Source organism: Aulonocara stuartgranti (genome assembly GCF_965226115.1).
Source record: "Aulonocara stuartgranti genome assembly, chromosome: 17".
Taxonomy (NCBI): Eukaryota; Metazoa; Chordata; class Actinopteri; order Cichliformes; family Cichlidae; genus Aulonocara; species Aulonocara stuartgranti.
In genome coordinates, this window is record NC_138953.1 from 4,601,033 (window position 1) to 4,620,289 (window position 19,257).

A 19,257-nucleotide genomic window follows, 5' to 3' on the forward strand; every position below is an offset into this window, starting at 1 on the left:
TATATGTTGCAAGGAAAATGCGAAACTGTACATACAAAAAAAAGAGTACAATCGCAGTTCACAATTGTGAAACCTGGCCCCACCTTATCATGTGAATTCATAAGGTGGGGCCAGGTTTCACAATGAGCTCACCCGAAACCCTGGCTGATTGGGACCCGCACCCATTTTCACACCTTGGCTCAGGCGATTAGAGGATCATCAGGGGGTCCTTTTGTCCCTCTGTGGGTGACAGTGATACTCCCACTGGGTTTAAATCTGGGACTCCCCACCATTTGACCTTAGAACTGAAGAAGCTTCTCGGATGAGAGGTGAAACGTCTTCAAGCAACTTAAAGAAGTCCAGACGCTTTTCTTTGCAAGCTGCTTTGACTATGATGACCTGGATGACTGAGAACCTTCACAGACATGTCCCTTAGTTAGGCTCCCGTGACCTCAAATGATGGACTGATCACCTCTCCTCCCCTTCATTCCATGCATTCACACACACACACACACACACACACACACACACACACACACACACACACACATATCAACAAGCTAAGTGTTTATTGTTATATTGTTGCTCATTTCCTTTGTCTCCCTGGTCCTCTCTCACCTTTCTGTCTGTGTGTTCTTCACATTAAAGAGGGAGTTTTTTCCTCCCAACTGAGTGCTTACTTAGGGGCAAATTGAATGCACAAAGCGAAGTACTGCAAATGATCCAGTCATTACTTTTAAATACATGTCTGTAAATTTTATCAGTATGACTCCTCAAAAAGCTCAACACTACATGTTTACTTTCGAGACTGTGATTATTTTCTTAAACGTTTAACTGTAATCACTTTGTCCTTCTGTTCATCAGTTCAAGATGAGATTAGTCCTCCGTGTAAAACTTGATAACAAAGCAGAAATCCCTTTGTGTGTAGAAAGATGTCAGTCAAATAAAAGACTTAATCAAGAGTTTCCCTTCAAAATAATGCTTTAATTACCAGATGCCTATACAGCCTTAGCCCCATTTGGATTAACAGCTATTTTTATGGGAGCTCATTCCAAGACAGACAAGCAGTTTACTCTCCTGAGACAAAATACAGTCTGCATCACTGTCACTGTTCCTGCATATTATATGAAGCAACAGCAGTCTTAAATATATATATTTATGGTTTTGCTCAGTCATCAGCAGTTTTCTTATCTCAACACTTTTTTGCTCATTTCCAACTCTTTATTGCTGACCATTTTTACCATATGCTATTCCCCTGCTAATTCGCCCCTTAATTCATGTTTTAAGCTAGCTTTCGTCCGATTGGCTAGCTCATGCAAACAAAACATTTAATAAACAGCAGGTGGGTGGGGCTTCTATGCTTATCCACTTGTTAGGTGATGACATATCAGCCCAGTTTCCAGGTCCAAGCTTCTATTGCAATAATTGAGGTTGTCATCTTTTTAGGATGTTTGTGTCTTGTTTAATTGGATAGCAACCAGCCTCATTCTTGGTCTCTTCAGCGTTTTATTTGCACACCAGCAAATTAGGAAATCTTTAAAATCTCATGGTGTACACTGCAGCCCATGGGCACTTCAGAAGATTTCAGGATCTTACTTAGGATCAGGACTTTTTCATATCAAGTAATCAAAATCATGCGGCAACATATAACGACTAACCTTGTGATGTGGATGGATTATGTCAGATGCTTTCCTGGCTGAAGTTTAGTTCTGCTTTATGATGATATGATAGAAAGTTATAGCAGAGCTGTGCATTTTACAATTTTTAGAAATTCTTCAATCGGAACATAGTGTGTCATCTTTAGGTGGGAACTAACTTGCTAATTTCCTGCTAACATCTAACTGCTAAACTTTATAAATGCTTTATTCAGAAATCCTTGGAAGTTAAACTTTATTGTAACACCTTAGAGAAAAGGAAATTGTGAAACAATAATCAGAGTAATAATTCTCAATGTAAAAATGTGAAGACTGATTATCTCAGTACCTACAGTATATAATATAAAAAGATTTTGAGAATCTGGAGAAATCTGTGCACAAGGGACGAATGAAGGAATAAATTAATAGAGGATGTTTGTGAACTTTGGGCCCTCACTTACAGAAATCAGTGTCTGTGAACATAGTTTTCTGTTCCATCCATGAATTCAGGTTAATGCTCTATCATGCAAAGAAGAACCCATATGTAAATACGATCCAGATGCCAGCATATTCTCTTGGATGAAGCTAATTTAAAATGGACTGAGGAAAGTGTAAAACTCTTCTCTGGTTTAATTTACATTTGGAAAACATGGATGCCAGAGAGGAGGCATTGTCATTGGTGCTCAGTACACCAATAACAATGGCTTGTTATTGGTGCTCAGTACAAAAACCTGCTTCTCTTGAAGGTATGGCAATGCATCATTGCCTGACCAACTGGCAGCTTGCACAACTGGAAAGGAACCATCAATGCTGAAAGGTATATGCAGGTTTTAGAGCAACATATGCTCCCATACAGATGGCATATTTTTCAGAAAAGGCTTTGCATATTTGCACACAATGCTAAACTGCACCCTACGGCTGTTACAACAGCATGACTTGGTAGTAGAAGACTGGGTGTTGAACTGGCCCGTCTGAAGTCCACACCTTCCACCTATTGAAACTATTTGGTGCATCATGAAATTGAAAATATAAACCAGTTCAAAGTGCAACAATATTTTTCTTAAAATTGTGGACCTCTACAGTTTAATCGAATAACTTTATTTATGTTCTGTTGTGAATAAAATTTGAAGGTTTATGGGATTTGCAAATCATTGTATTCCATTTTTATTCACATTTTACATCATCCCTATGTTTTCAGAATATGGGTTGTAGATATGGAGCATTTATATTGTTTAGATCACAGGGATTACTTAACTACTTAAGTAATCCCTTACTTAATTACTTATTATTTAGAAATGAGATCAGCACTAATCAGACCATAGTTAGAACAGTATACATATTTAATAAGACATAAAATAAGAAAAAGCACTGTCAGCCCCTTTAATTAGGACTAATGTGGCTGTGACCAAAAAAAAGAAAAAGAAAACAAAAACCCTCCAGTGTTACAGTTGGTGGAAGGAGTGTGATAATATTATTATCTAAAATTCCAGAACTGTGTCAGTGCTTCTACAAACATTTATATGTGTCCTGCTTTCTTTTTCTGGGGAAAATATGTTTTTTTTTTCACAGTCATTCCAGCTGAACCCTTTCACTTCAGACTCCGAACATATCTCAACCCTCCAGGTAAAGTTAGCAACCTGACCTTGTTTAACTCTTAATCAGCTTGGGGGTTGGAGGGGGGGAAGTGTGCGTGGTATGAATATTTACAATGGATGTAAATTCCACAACTATTGTGCCCACTGTTTGTCCAAGAGGAAAGAGTTTGTCACTCTGATTCATTCTGTAAACAGGACACGATGTAGAGAATCATGGTTGGTTTGGGGAAAAGGTTGAAAGGAGGTCAGAAGGAGTCCCAACTTAGGCAATGAAGAAGTTTCAGATTGTCCCATATTTTTTTGATGTCACTATGTGGCACTTTTTTTTTTTTTTTAGAAAGATCTCACACACGTCAATACATTTTTAAAAAGCCATTATAAAGTCAGTAATGGGATCATAGAATGCCTGTTGATATTTTATAGTTGGAGAGTAATGTATCAGTTTGTCTGTCTGCTCAGCTTTTCTGAGCTCTCCCTTTGCAGACTGTTGTTATAGTACTCAGGCTTAAGTTACAAAGCCAACTGCAAAGCAAAGTCAGTTGTATTTGCTCAGTCTGTTGGGAAAGGATAACTGAATGTAAAAAAAACACGTTTAAATGTTTAAACGTTTAAAATTAACAAAGTGACATTTTTAGAGCAAGTGTTTAAAACCTTTCAAATAATACACACACATATATATATATATGTCATATATATATATATATATATGTCATTGTATATATGTCTATATGATATAGACATATATACAATGACATATAGACTATATGTCATTGTATATATATATATATATATGACATATATATATATATATATATATATATATATATATATATATATGACATATAGTCTATATGTCATTGTATATATGTCATGACATATAGTCTATATGTCATTGTATATATGTCATTAAACCTCTCCAGGTTCTTCAGCTGTTAACCAAACCTGAGCTTCTTTCAGTATCATTTGTCTGTCATTTCTGCCTTTCCACGTCATTTCCCTTCGAATGTCCTCATTGCGCTATAAGATGAAAGCGTGCTTGGCTAATGCGGGCATTTTTGAAAAAGTTAAATCCACACCAGTGTATGTCTAATGATACCCATTGTGACTCACTGGGACGGCCCAGAATGAGGAAGGAGAGAGAGGTGATGTGAGGCTCTGCACGTCTCTTCTGGGGTTGGTTTCACACATCTTTAGACTGAACAAAGTAGCTTAGATTTTGTTGAGGGTTGCGAGTGGACGTGGAGAACGGGGGGGGGGCAAATCATCTTGACCACAAAGACCGCGGACGTGGAGGTTTCATACATGAAATCGTATCAATTTCGAATCGTTCTTTGATAAAATAAAAATAAATAAATAAAATAAAACGCATAAATAGCCCCCTTTTATAAAAACTTTATCAGAATTATCCTAAAAAATATAAAAACAATAATATTCGAAAATATTATGAATACACAAAAATACACAGAAAAATTGTTAATTCACACTACACGTTAGACCGAGACAAAATGGAAATTAATGGCAATGCTGCATTTTGAAATGGTAAAAAATATTTTAAAAATAAACCTACAGCAGAAAGCTTCAGGAATATTTGAAAATCAGTCTTAGAGAACCACATGGAGCTTTAATTAATAAATATCAGATATCAGTTATACCCGCCGCTGGCGCCGCTGCTAAAAATAGAATGAAATGAGTAATATACCGTGGATTGCAGTCGGTTTAAGAACTATTGCACACAATGTCGATAATGAAAAAGGGGTTACGTATTAAGTGCTGTTCTAAGGATTGCCACAGAGTGGCGCTGTGGCGCAGCTTGTGTGCGCGTGTAATATGTGTGAACGTATGTGCTTGCGCGCGCGCGTCCCAAGTCACGTTGTCTGCCGGCCGCGCGGGCGGAGTTAAATAGCGGATGTGTGGCACAGGCCGGTAGATTAAACCCGGCTCTGCACCGGTCAGTACGCTGAACACACTGAACGGAAGAACTACGCTCTAGTTTTACATCGCCTCCGGCTCTTCGAAGTCTTTTTATCGACGGGATTTAAGCGTCTTAGTTCTCCTGTGTGCTGTGCAGTTCATAAGGCCCAAAGGAATGCCCAGAGAGCTCACCCAGAACAGGATCCAAAAGATCTGGGTTCCCACAAAGGATGACAGGCGGAGAGGTAAAACACTGCATATATTATATTATTATTTGCTCGTGGGTACCTCAGTAGTTTCTTAAATGTAACGATAACTGGTATTTTCAATGTATTTTCGCGTATTAACGTACGCTAATCAAGCTAGTTCTTTCTGTTTTTTTTCTGACGACATGTGAGTGTGGTGCTGGGTGGGTATTGCCGTATGAATGCTTATCACGTCACCAGGTCGCTGCATTGCTGTAAAACAACCCCGTAGTGTTACTTTTGTGACTGAATTGCAGTTTTGGTCCAATATTTTTGAGTCTTTGCACCTGCTGCGTACGCCGGTCTTCTAAATCGCCAAGTCGAAAAACCGGCATCATTCATTCATTGATTGGTGGTCTCGCGCAGCACGTGCAACACGTCACGACCTCTCTCCGGCCTGACAAAGCTCCTGTTGCCATGGTTTGTGCGTTCCCCTCCCCCGCGCAACCTGCGACCGATGCTGGTTCCGTTTTCTGGTTGGTCAATCGGCAAATGCCCGTGACTCGAAGCCGTTGCTTTCTTGCTTCTGGATCATTTACAACTGAATTAAATGCTAAAGGAAATGACCTATTTGATAGAAGTAAAGCGAATTTCGTGTGTGTGTGGGTGTGTGGGTTTTTTTTCTCCCTTTTTGGTCTTTGATATTTTGTGTGCTGTTACAATCATTTGCACATTTCTTATTAGTAAGTTTAGAAAAAAAATCAACATAACAGTATTTTTACCCCACTTCCAATACACATGAATGCACTGGTTACTTCATTCTGCTTCTGACTGATTATTGATAGGATTTTGCACATGGTTCACCAATCGTCTGTCAGTGCTGGGAGTTTGGCTTAAGCTTTGTTTTAGGTCTGATCCAGAGATAAACCTGCAAATTTATCCAACTGAACCTTTTTGTCATAAGACCTAAAACTATTGGTGATCAGTTGTGAACGATGGAGGTTCAACACAGAGAAGGCTGACTCTGATGTCTGAGCATCTCCTTAAAATTTGATCCGTCTTTCCGTTTAAGCACTTGTGTTGTGGAAACAAGATTAGCAGTGCTGTGGGGATGCGTGGGCCTATTTGAAGATGAATGGCTGATGCTGCACGGACGGAGAGGCAGCAGGCGTGACACGAAGCAAGCCCTGTAAAATCTCCCATGAGCCTCTGGGGGTGGGGGGCTTACTGTATATCTGGTCATGTGAACACAAATTGTCCTGGCTCGTGAAGGCTAACAGAAGTGGGTCAGATGTGCAGTGAGGTTGAAGCTGAACGTGAGCCCGCCAGCGGGAAATGGAGATTATAGGTTGGTGACTTGAAAGAATAATTCAAAACCCGATATTTATGCAACTGGATACAAACCTTAGTTTGCACAGCAGTCAATTACTTAAAGTCAGTGTTTCATTGATGCTAGTCAAAATAATGGACCTGTAATTAAAAGCATTGCATACTGTCGAAGTTTCAAATAATGAGATTGGTATATGTTCAGCTAATCACTGGAGCAAAAAACTGACTTCACATAAGTTACATAAGGGTATATGTCTGTTATGGTCATCTGTGACCACAGAAGCCCCAGCCACTTGCTCATCAAATGTTTACGATGAGCAGCCGATCAGCGTATTGTTGGCTTAAAGAGAGGCTTGCCTTAAAGAGATGGGACCTAGGGGACCAAAAAGACCCCTAGAATAATTGAAGTTAAACACACAAAACATGTTTTACGTTTTGCAAACAAGCGCAATTGTGATATCTCACAATGTCTCTACAGCAGGTGGTGCTCCCCACTTCGCCAACCCACCCACCGTCATTGTCATGGTGGGTCTGCCAGCTAGGGGCAAGACGTACATGTCCAGGAAACTCACCCGCTACCTCAACTGGATCGGCATGCCCACCAAAGGTATGCTTACAGACGGCAACACACATTTGTACACTGTTCCTATTTGTTCAGTAGCTTATCAGTTTCACAGTAACACTGTGGTCCTGGAAGTAAATGGCATCAGCTCATGTTTCCAATTCCAGGAGATTGTGTTCACACTTGTTTGTCTTCCTCGTGTGTGTTGCAGTCTTCAATGTAGGAGAGTACCGCAGAGAAGCAGTCAAGAACTACAGCTCTTATGATTTCTTCAAGCCTGACAATGAGTGTGCTGTGAAAATCAGGCAGTAAGTCTCCCCTCATGTTACACAAACACCCCAAATAAAAACATATTTTGTTTATTTAAAAGAAGAAGAAAACAAACCTTTCTTATCATTGCTTTTCAGGCAGTGTGCCTTAGCAGCCTTGAGAGATGTCAGGTCCTATTTGAAGGACGAAGGTGGCCAAGTAGCGGTGAGTTTTCCCATTTTCTCAAATAACTTGTTTCTGTAACAACCTTATCCTGTGGTGAAGCGTTTCTTAAACCTTTCTCTTTTTTTGTAGGTCTTTGACGCTACCAACACAACAAGAGAAAGGCGAGACATGATCCTCAAGTTCGGGGAAGAGAATGATTTTAAGGTACATGCTGCTAACGTTATCGGAGTACCAAAGTACTGAATCAGTGATGTGGAGCACCTTTCTAAACAAAGTCTCACTTTTCTGTTTAGATCTTCTTCATCGAGTCTGTGTGCGATGATCCCAGCGTCATTGCGTCGAACATCATGGTGAGTCACAAATATAACCTCAGACATTACTGTGCTGTTTTTACACAATGCTCACAAATCTCTGGCATCAGGCATGTTGTTCGCAGTCTGACAGTTTTCCTTCCTACGCAGGAAGTGAAGGTGTCCTGCCCGGACTACCGGGACTGTAACAAGACTGAAGCCATGCTGGATTTCCAGAAAAGAATTGAATGCTACAAAAAGAGCTACCAGCCTCTGGACCCAGATCAATACGACAGGTAAAAAAAAAAATAAAATTAAAATTTAATTCGCGGCTTAGATTTTTCTTGCTGGTTATGTCGCCTCATTGCAAACCTTCAGATGAATCATTTGCATCCTGTCTTCTCCCAGGGATCTCTCATTCATCAAGGTAATCGATGTGGGTCGCCGTTTTCTCGTCAACCGCATCCAGGATCACATTCAGAGCAAGATCGTTTACTACTTGATGAACATCCACGTCCAGCCCCGAACCATCTACTTGTGTCGGCACGGGGAGAGCACGGACAATCTGAAGGGAAGGGTGGGGGGTGACGCTGGCCTCTCTCCTCATGGCAAACAGGTACAAAAGAGAGCATAAGAGCTTCCAGTTGCTCAGCTGATACTTTTTAAACCTTTCATAATGAACACCAGGTGATAATATGACTACTGCTTTGCCTGCTGTAGTTTTCATCCGCCCTGGCTCGATTTGTGGAGGAGCAGCAGCTGAAGGACCTGAAGGTCTGGACGAGCCAGCTGTGTCGCAGCATCCAGACTGCCGAGCACCTCGGAGTCCCGTACGAGCAGTGGAAGGCTCTTAATGAGATTGATGCAGTGAGTGTCACTCAAAGATGTATTTTTAGGTTGTATTACACATTGCTAATTGCACATCATGTCTAAGCTGACTACGTGCGCGGTGTGTTCTTTTAGGGAGTCTGTGAGGAGATGACGTACGATGAAGTGAAGGAGAAATTCCCTGAGGAGTTTGCACTGAGAGATGAAGATAAATATTATTACCGCTACCCTGCTGGAGAGGTACACGAGCAGCCGTTTGGTGCATTGACACTTTACCTCATAAAATATAAAGCAAATAGTTTTTTAACCCCCCCCCCCCCCCCCCCCCCCCCCTTCTACCTCTGCAGTCCTACCAGGACCTTGTGCAGCGGGTCGAGCCAGTCATCATGGAGCTGGAGAGGCAAGAGAACGTGTTGGTTATTTGCCACCAGGCCGTCATGCGCTGCTTGCTGGCCTACTTCTTGGATAAGAGTGCAGGTGGGTACTCCAAATCCCACAAACCCGCCTGGGTTCAAGGTCAAATCCAAATGTGTCCTCGCATGCGTTTTTAATCGTTATTTATATTTTCCTTGCCATTTGTTATTCCAGATGAAATGCCCTACCTGAAGTGTCCCCTCCACACGGTGCTCAAACTCACCCCAGTTGCTTATGGATGCAAAGTGGAGTCAATCTCCCTGAATGTGGAGGCAGTAAACACCCACAGGGAGCGACCAGAGGTAATGGGAGCTCATTTCTGAGAGCTGGAGTCATTGTCACTTCCTGTGTCTGAGCAGCTGCTGTTCATTGTCCTTATTCATGAAACTCCATGCATGTGTTTGACCATCAAGTCTGTTTGTTTTGGTTCCCTGCAGGACGTTAAGAGAGGTCCTGGCACCTTGATCAGGAGGAACAGCGTGACTCCCCTTACCAGCCCAGAGTCCAACATTAAGAAACCTCGCATCGACGACCTGGACGAGGCCCCAATCCAGGAGTTGCCCCCCTCTGTTTCTGCGCTGGCCCTCTGCAGCCCATCACACATACCCCTCACTCTCCCTGGACAGGTGGGATTATCAAAACCTTTAAAATTATACTGGATATCCAGCTGAACAGTATTCAGGAAGTGACGAGTCACAGATGCGTTTCCTTCCTGACAGCTTTCTGCATGCGTTCACTCACACTACTTCTCGTCCTTTTTTCTTTTTTTCCCCTCTGCCCTCTCCTCCTTTTCCACACCTCTTAGCACTGGCTGGGCAAAGTTTGCCTGTAAGTATTCAGGATATTCTGTCAGCCTCTTCTACTGTGTGCTGTGTCGTATTCAATGACATTTCTTTTTCCGGACTTCCACAGTACTCGACTGTTTTACAGGAAAAACAATGTATTAATAATAACTCTAATCTAAACTTGAGTAATGGGAAATGATGATTTGTTACAAAATCCTGCCTGTGGAAGCAACGGGAAAAGGGAAGTTCTTAGTTCATGGGGAACTCCCACGTTTTTGTTTAGCATTCCTGTCATTCCAACCTGTTTTCATCACTACTACACTCCTGATCCTCATGCTGACTGTCCTGTTCTTGTCTTTGTGTGTTTTGGTCTATTCTCGGCCTGTCTTGTGCTGCTTAAAGGTGCACCATCCTCCACTATCTAAAGGTGGTTTCGCTCTTAGTCTTTCAAAGGTAAACACACTTTAAAGGTTATGCAGTTTCTTCAGTTCTTCTAGCAGCCACATCAGTGCATTACTTAAATCTGCCAACCACAGCAAAGTAGGATGAGTTGGCTTAAACTGTTCTGTGTTTTTATTTGCTGAGCGGAGCCATGTTCGAAATCATCTGTAAACAAACTTAATTGTATAATTGAATATGCAACAGCAGTACACTTCACTGGTGGCATGAGGATAGGATTTGCTGGTGCAGTGGAAAAGCATGAATGACGGTGCAGGGTGTGTGCATTTGTGTGCATGTTGTCATAATCACCCAAGGATTAAAGCGATGCAGCCACCTATTTGCACAGTGGCAAACTCGACGCAAGTTTTCACAGCACCTAAAAATATCAAAGAGCAGATTAGGGCTGAGAAAACCTGCATGACGTAACGTGTGGTTAAGACATTACACTATCTTAGGCCACTCTTTGCGTAAGACTGCTGCCTTTTGTGTTATGGATCTGTATAGTAGCTATGTAGTGCACAGCTGCCGCAGTACAAAGTGAATCTAAACTTCTGTTTTGTTTGCAGAACCTGATGAGCTCACCTGGTTGCCATGACATCCTGCAGCCCTGCCAGTGAAACATTACCGACATGTGGATCATTGAAGAGTCGGTGCAACATCATCAAAGTAAAATTGTTGTTCTCCAAAATCGACTTCTTCTCTCCTTCTTAAAGCCCAGGACACAAGTTGCTGCACGTCTTACTGTTCAAAACACAGTTATTGTATTTAATTGATGTCTCAATTTTTTTCCTTTTTTCTGTGATTGAATCTGTTTTTGAAAAATATTTTATAGAACTTTTGCATCTCTGATGGAAACCAATTTATTGTGGTTTATTGCTTTGGAGAGACCAAAGACTGTTTCGCAGAGAACTTTTTTTTTTTTTTTTTTTTTTTTGTCTTTAGTTTACATTGTCAACTTTGTAGTAGTTGTACACTGTATTTTCACGTACTCATGTTTTTCTTTTTTCTTTTGAAAGTTATGTAATTGATTGGTTTGTATGTTGACACTACACAATGAGCAATGTTTTGCACAGTGGCGAAACATTTTGCTTCTGTTCGTCAGTTTGTTTTTCATGTTACTGCACAGTAATGATGGAGGTGATCTTTGCCGTAGAGTGCCTGTAGTGCTTGTTTTGCAAGCCTAATGCTGCTTCTCGCCATTTTTCTCCAGACTCGTTACATGAGAGGCGCCACATTTCACCCATGAACTCTACATGTCATCTCAATATTTAATTTCTCCATTTAGTTTCAGTGCCACAGTGCACGCTGATCATTAGAGATGTCTCTGATGGGAAACGTTACTTCAAGTTTATTTTCTTTTTGCTCTCATTGTCTGCTACGCACAAAGTTAAGCACCTATATTTTTGTTAAAATGCGTGCTGTTAATAATAGCTCTGTAAATCTTAGTGTACATATGGTGTAAGTGACATTGTATGGGAGATGACTTGGAACCCTTGTGGGGAGACTTGATGAAAATGTGTGTAACTCTTTGTAATACTGTGTTGTGACTGAATGGAAAGTGTGACGCCTGTGCAGAAAACTGCTGTATCAGGCTTGCTTGAGATACTTGAAATGTTTTCTTTTTGTAAAAGTGTTTTGTTATATTCCTTATTTATTTTTAAGTAGTTGTGAATAAGTATTCAGAGGGAAAGACACTCTGTTTTGATAGAACTGTACATTATTATATTTTGTGCAATTTTTTTTCTTTTTTCTTTTTTTTTTCTCCCTTTTGTTGAACCATTAAATTCACTTCATGGGGGAAAAACCCTGTTTGTTTTCATTGGCCCATATCCAATAATGCTCCGGCTACTCTGGTTCCTTTTATGGAGCTAATGTGTGCATGACATTGCATGTTCTGGCTGTCTCACCTATTCACATGAGTCACGGAGTTGCACAGAGTTACAAGCTGCTTATCAGCCTAAAATGGACTCAGGAAGTAATGACTAGCACTGATAAGCCTGACACTTTTTCTCTTTTTTGTTTTTCTAAAAGAAGGTTGAGTTAATAGTGCAAATTTTGTTGCATGGTAAATGGCCTGTATTTGTATAGCGCTTTTCTAGTCCCTAAGGACCCCAAAGTGCTTTGCACAACCTGTCATCCACCCATCCACACACACTCATACACTGGTGATGGCAAGCTACATTATAGCCACAAATTACAGAAGGCATGGTACAAAAGCAGAGTGCAGTGCTAGCATGACGTGAGTTATTTCTGCCAGCATAATGGCTTTGCAGCAAGAGTTAGCATGCTGAAAGTTACACTATAGCACAGATGAGGTAAATGTATACTTGACATAACTAGAGTGCCATATAGCACAATACGAGAAAAATATCTGGATTAAACAAAAAGTAAATCTGAAAATTAAATACACATACAAAGTAATGTATCAATATAGGCAAGGCAAAAACAGGAATTAAGATGACTTGAGTGAAGATCAGAATAAGTATTCACTGACATTAGGTGGTCAATGCAGCACAACAGAACTTCCTTGCTGTGTGTAAAGTGTTGTGATGAACTGTTATCACGGTAAATGTTGCATTTGTACAGAGTAACTGTCCTTGTGTCAGCAGAGCTGGATCGGTCTGTTAGAGAAGGTTCTCCACTGCTTGTGGAGTAAATGGTGCAGAGGGTGGTCAGGATTATCCATAATGGACAACACCAAAGCTTCACAGTAGTCATCATATTACACTGCTAAACATCAACATGTTGATATATGGAGGTTCACATGTACCAAAATTATGTGCACTCATGTTGTGCATGTTGTTTCTGTTATTGAAACTTTTAGCTAAACATGCTTTTATTCATTCAACTTTGAGCTCTATTTGTACCACCTTTTTGCATTCTGTGTTGCTTTAACCATAAACAAGTTTAATTTTTTGTATAGTAGTTTACATTTGGACAATTGGGCATTAGTTATAACTGATTATACACACAGTCATACAATACATTTTAAAACAGGATATAACTAAGTTGATTAGAAATAAATATAATTTATTTAATATAAATTACATTGTTGTTCAATGCATGCTGAAACTATTGGCTGATTTCACTTGATCTTTATGCAGCTATTCTGGGTTCCTTGAAGACTTATTCTGTAAGGAAACAGTCAAGCAAAATTCAAATCCAACTACTTGCTTAACAACGCCAGCCAAACCAAAGGAAGAAGACAGCAACACATTTAAACGACTCATCAGAACGCCCTAAAGAAGAGCACAAAGGGCCCCTGAGGACAGCATTCATAACAATACAGAAAAACGACACATGAGGACACAGAAAGGCTCAGGCCGACGACAGGAAACAAAACCAATGTTTTGTCAGGACAACTGACAAAACATTGGTTGTTGACATAGTTTTGTCCCAAGCGAAGTAGACAGTAGACAATAGAATAGAAGTATTTTTTTTGGTATAAATGAGACCTCATACATTAGAGCATTTTTTATAAAGTGAAGTACAAATTGTTCATTTTATTTTCTATGACAAGACAGTCGTCAGACTGCTGGTTAGAATGGTAAATAACCATCTGCAGTAGACACCCTTCGCTAGAAGTGCTACTTGTTCAGCACATGAATGGATCTGTGACCTTTGATCTCAGCCTGTATGCTAATGATTCACCTCAGTTTAAGGGCCAGTCGTCAAAAAGCTTAATTAGGCTGTTACCAGAGTCCTTCAGAGCATTTCTTAGCCATCACTATTGTGAAGCATTGTTTAAAATGATTTTATTTTTTATGGCCGCAGGGATATTAGAACTGCACGGATGTTTTCTGGAAATTATTCTTCGATCACTACCTTTGCATCATCACCATAGATCCTTATTATTCAGTTAATAAGTTGGGTTTATGTACAAAAATATTTATTTGTGCAGATGACACAATATCTCCATTGAGATATGCAAAGTAGGAGTTGGTTTGAGGTCCGTCTTTTCCAACTAGTTTCCATAAGTAAATGACTCGAGAGTTTTATTGCCTCCTGATATCTAAATGTGCTCCTGGCGGATGGAAAATTCTGGCTTAGCTGCTGCTAAGCAAAGGCATACAGTTGAAAAAAGACTTCATTCAAAATGTGTGCAAAATGTGCAAAAATCACCACAGTGTATTGCAAATTTCCACATTTTCTGTTTACCACTTATGAGCTCATGAGACTTGATGAGTTACCAACAGCTTAAAATCAGAAACACATGTCAGTAGTTTGGATTATTGTTTTAGCCTTGATGCGCTTGATAAGTTACTAAAATTCACTTTAATATGAGCTAAACATTTGTCATACTAGATGCTTCTCCCTTCCTATATTTGCCTCTCACCTGCCACTGTGTCGCACACACTATATTTGCCAGCTGGATGTGGTATTTCCCCATGTCTGAATCATGGGCAGACCGAGTGTTTTGGCTCTGTTTGGTCATCCTGTGGGCAGAGTGGCTATGTGACTGCTGTCAGGTACACCACTTGGTGCTCCGCCTCCCTCTCAAACACACACACACTGACCGGCTTCCTCAGCACTCACAGGCAGTGAAACTCTAAAACCTACTTTGCATTGTATCTTTGCATGTTGTTGTCGCTCACATTGGTACACTTTACCTATTCAAGTTTTCTCCTTAGTAATAATCAGCATTTTGCATCCCGTTTGCTCACATTTTATTATATTAATTGACCCCCCCCTCCCCATGTTATTGCCTCGTGCTTGACTGAGATGTGAATTTAATGACAAGGCTCCGGAGTCTAACTATGTGTTGCGTTTGGCAAGCACAGACTGAAGCAAACTTGCATGTGGCTTGCCACTGGTAGTCATGGTTAGCCCGGTGTGTGTGTTTACATGTGTGTTGTCTGTAATCTCTGTGGGAGAGAGGAGTTGCTGTGTCAGGCATCTGAATGGTATGTGGACTTGTTATTAACAGTCTGAACTAAGCTAGCAGCTCCACAAATAGCCGTCTAATGCTGCGCTGACGAAGGATTGTGTGTGATCCCAATCAGCCAGGTTACAAAGGCAGTAATACCGACTGGCCTAGTTGATCAAGGCTGAGCAATCTACTCAAAACTCATTATCTTACTTGAATGTGGACAGTTGAGATTAGCATAAAAAAGAGGACGGGTGACATTTTTAACACTCTCTTTCACAGACTGATTCATCATCATCAGGTGACCGGGCATCATGTCTCACTCTGTCTTACCCATGACTCAGCAGCTTGTCCTGCTTAGTTCTTACTCATGTGTCCCTGTCCCACTTGAGCCCAAAGTAATCTTGTTTCATACAGAGCGTGCATGCAGAATCACAGAGACACACACATTGTATGAACTCGATGACCCAGGTAGACTCAAAAGTGCAGTGATTTACAGCCAGGGGTTGCTCCTGCTTCTGCAGCCAAGTATATGGAAAGATTTTGTGTAGTTGACTAGTGAATAGCTGAAAGTTATGGGGAAAAAAAAGGTTTTTAATGGTGTGAAGTAATGACTGTGATTCAAAAGTCTAAGCTAGGTCACTAAAAGTAATCTGAAAGTGTTTAAAATTGTTGAACATGCCCCGAGTGCAAGCAAGCTTTCCTAAAATGTTTAATGGCAGAAACAGTGCAAACACACTTCATTATTATTTATGGGGAAATAAAACTCTCTTAATTAAATTAAGACATTTAAGACATGATAGGTGATTCTCTGCAAACATCTCTTCAAGACGTCCCTTCAATGTTGTTTTTTATTACCCGCTGGAGGTTTTTGTTTGCTATTTTACACATACAGTGGGGCAAAAAAGTATTTAGTCAGCCACCGATTGTGCAAGTTCCCCCACTTAAAATGATGACAGAGGTCAGTAATTTGCACCAGAGGTACACTTCAACTGTGAGAGACAGAATGTGAAAAAAAAATCCATGAATTCACATGGTAGGATTTGTAAAGAATTTATTCGTAAATCAGGGTGGCAAATAAGTATTTGGTCACCTCAAACAAGGAAAATCTCTGACTCTCACAGACCTGTAACGTCTTCTGTAAGAAGCTTTTCTGTCCCCCACTTGTTACCTGTATGAATGGCACCTGTTTGAACTCATCATCTGTATAAAAGACACCTGTCCACAGCCTCAAACAGTCAGACTCCAAACTCCGCCATGGCCAAGACCAAAGAGCTTTCGAAGGACACCAGGAAAAGTATTGTAGACCTGCACCAGACAGGGAAGAGTGAATCTACAATAGGCAAGCAGCTTGGTGTGAAAAAATCAACTGTGGGAGCAATCATCAGAAAATGGAAGACATACAAGACCACTGATAATCTCCCTCGATCTAGGGCTCCATGCAAGATCTCATCCCGTGGGGTCAAAATGATCATGAGAACGGTGAGCAAAGATCCCAGAACCACACGGGGGGACCTGGTGAATGACCTGCAGAGAGCTGGGACCAAAGTAACAAAGGTCACCATCAGTAACACACTACAACGGCAGGGAATCAAATCTCGCAGTGCCAGACGTGTTCCGCTGCTGAAGCCAGTGCATGTCCAGGCCCGTCTGAAGTTTGCCAGAGAGCACATGGATGATACAGCAGAGGATTGGGAGAATGTCATGTGGTCAGATGAAACCAAAGTAGAACTTTTTGGTATAAACTCAACTCGTCGTGTTTGGAGGAAGAAGAATACTGAGTTGCATCCCAAGAACACCATACCTACTGTGAAGCATGGGGGTGGAAACATCATGCTATGGGGCTGTTTTTCTGCCAAGGGGACAGGACGACTGATCCGTGTTAAGGACAGAATGAATGGGGCCATGTATCGTGAGATTCTGAGCCAAAACCTCCTTCCATCAGTGAGAACTTTGAAGATGAAACGAGGCTGGGTCTTCCAACATGACAATGATCCAAAACACACCACCCGGGCAACAAAGGAGTGGCTCCGTAAGAAGCATTTGAAAGTCCTGGAGTGGCCTAGCCAGTCTCCAGACCTCAACCCCATAGAAAATCTGTGGCGGGAGTTGAAAGTCCGTGTTGCTCGGCGACAGCCCCAAAACATCACTGCTCCCGAGAAGATCTGCATGGAGGAATGGGCCAAAATACCAGCTACTGTGTGTGCAAACCTGGTAAAGACCTATAGTAAACGTTTGACCTCTGTTATTGCCAACAAAGGTTATGTTACAAAGTATTGAGTTGTATTTTTGTTATTGACCAAATACTTATTTTCCACCCTGATTTACGAATAAATTCTTTACAAATCCTACCATGTGGATTCATGGATTTTTTTTTTTCACATTCTGTCTCTCATAGTTGAAGTGTACCTCTGGTGCAAATTACTGACCTCTGTCATCATTTTAGGTGGGGGAACTTGCACAATCGGTGGCTGACTAAATACTTTTTTGCCCCACTGTATTAATCTGGGATCATACTCACACCCTGCAGATTTTCTAAAAACTAAGCTCATACTTCTGAAGTAATGGACTTCACTCTTTACACTTAAGCTTAAATTTCAAAACTTACATTTAACTACTGATTTTATCTACTGTTCTGATTTTATCTGTTTTGATTTTATATACTGTTTTGTTAGTTAGTTTATTTGCTTGTTTTAATCAATTTTAAATCATGCTTTTTATTTGTTCTTGTTTCTAATGTCTCTGTAAAGCACTTTGAATCACCTTGTTGTTGAATTGTGCTATACAAATAAACTTGCCTTGCCTTGCCTTACACTGGAAAGACAGAGGGACGATTATGCACTGTGACGTCCAGAGGCAAATAAGCTCTTGATGAAGCAAATGATACCACAGGAATAAAATTTCCATGTAGATTTACATAAATGGTGTAAACACTAAATATTGCATGGCTGTCTGTTTGCAACTATTGCACAACCAATTAAAACCAACTAATTAAAAAAAGGGAGACATGCATAACCTTTTTGTATTCTCATATGTTCAATATTTCCTGGTTTAATGTACTGTTATATTCAATACAGTGAAAAATCATCCTTTGTTTCTTTATATTTTGCAAAGAATATAAATGTAAATGCAACATGTTAAACATACATGGAAAAAAAGTATATAAGACAAAACAGTTTAAGCTCTAATCAGCTTAAATGTCAGTCTGTGTTATGGCCACCTTGATTCTTAAACACAGTCTGTTGTCTCTAGGACAAGCCATTTTTGCAAGTAGCCTTCTGGAATAGTTCTCAAGAGTTTCTGGAAGTCCTTCAGTTTAACAGACACAACAAAGTCTCTTTGCCTCTTGGAGGCAAAAAAGCAAATCTTTCTCATAGTACTGCATATTATTACTGGACTACTACATAGACTGACTACTTGACTATTCGACCTTAGCCCTATCTCCTCTTGCTGCTCCTCTCATAAACATATTTGAGATCGAACCAGAACCTTTTTAAAATAAGATTACAGCACTGATGTTTAAGAGGTGGGAAAATTTCTTCTGTCATTTGACAGCGCAGACACATACCTTTGTGCGTGCATTGCAACACTGTCAGAAAATACACTTTTATGCTTTTATGACTGCTGGTCATCAGCAATCAAATTCTTGGGGGGGGGGGGGGGGGGGGGGGGGGGTGTACATCAGCGTTTGGGATTTGGTTGGGCTTGAGAGTGGAAGTTTACCGGCTCTACCAGCAAAATGCATCTTACAACAAACTCTGGCCCTGTGCTCCACAGACCCTGCCACTCTTTACCTCTAAATGGGCCAAACTAAGTTTTTAGAATACTCAGGCTTCAACAAACAAATAAACACACCACTTTTTATGAAGAACAGAAGACGTTGGTCGACCGTGGTTCAGGGGGTTGGATGAATGGATAAATGCAATCCATTATTATATAAAAGTCCTTGCAGAAAGGTACAGGGATGCTTAAGCGTGAATTATGCTTCAGCTTAACTTATCT

General features: G+C 40.6%; 1 protein-coding gene across 4 annotated transcripts; it reads left to right on the plus strand.

Annotated features, from left to right (window-relative positions):
* Positions 1–5,071: 5,071 nt before the first annotated feature.
* On the plus strand, positions 5,072–12,188 carry pfkfb3 (6-phosphofructo-2-kinase/fructose-2,6-biphosphatase 3). 4 transcript variants are annotated; one of them, XM_082509635.1, is made up of 16 exons: positions 5,072–5,364; positions 7,115–7,240; positions 7,407–7,503; positions 7,603–7,669; positions 7,760–7,834; positions 7,924–7,980; positions 8,092–8,216; positions 8,329–8,536; positions 8,641–8,787; positions 8,884–8,988; positions 9,096–9,225; positions 9,337–9,464; positions 9,600–9,788; positions 9,968–9,990; positions 10,350–10,400; positions 10,955–12,188. In XM_082509635.1, the coding sequence occupies exons 1-16, from the start codon at positions 5,295–5,297 to the stop codon at positions 10,959–10,961; spliced, it is 1,605 nt and encodes a 534-aa protein (XP_082365761.1). In that variant the 5' UTR covers positions 5,072–5,294; the 3' UTR covers positions 10,962–12,188. The 4 variants fall into 4 exon arrangements, with proteins under 4 accessions (XP_082365761.1, XP_082365760.1, XP_082365763.1 ...); XM_082509634.1 differs by having other exon boundaries at positions 7,112–7,240; positions 10,955–12,187; XM_082509637.1 differs by lacking the exon at positions 10,350–10,400 and having other exon boundaries at positions 5,073–5,364; positions 7,112–7,240; positions 10,955–12,187.
* The last annotated feature ends 7,069 nt before the right edge of the window (positions 12,189–19,257 follow it).

What these genes read in the sequence shown, in the direction of transcription:
- pfkfb3 (XM_082509634.1), top strand. Translation starts at nt 5,295, where the DNA reads ATGCCCAGAGAGCTCACCCAGAACAGGATCCAAAAGATCTGGGTTCCC. An exon ending in TGTGCTGTGAAAATCAGGCA is followed by an intron (nt 7,504 to 7,602) that starts GTAAGTCTCCCC and finishes ATTGCTTTTCAG; the next exon opens with GCAGTGTGCCTTAGCAGCCT. An exon ending in TCTCTCCTCATGGCAAACAG is followed by an intron (nt 8,537 to 8,640) that starts GTACAAAAGAGA and finishes TGCCTGCTGTAG; the next exon opens with TTTTCATCCGCCCTGGCTCG.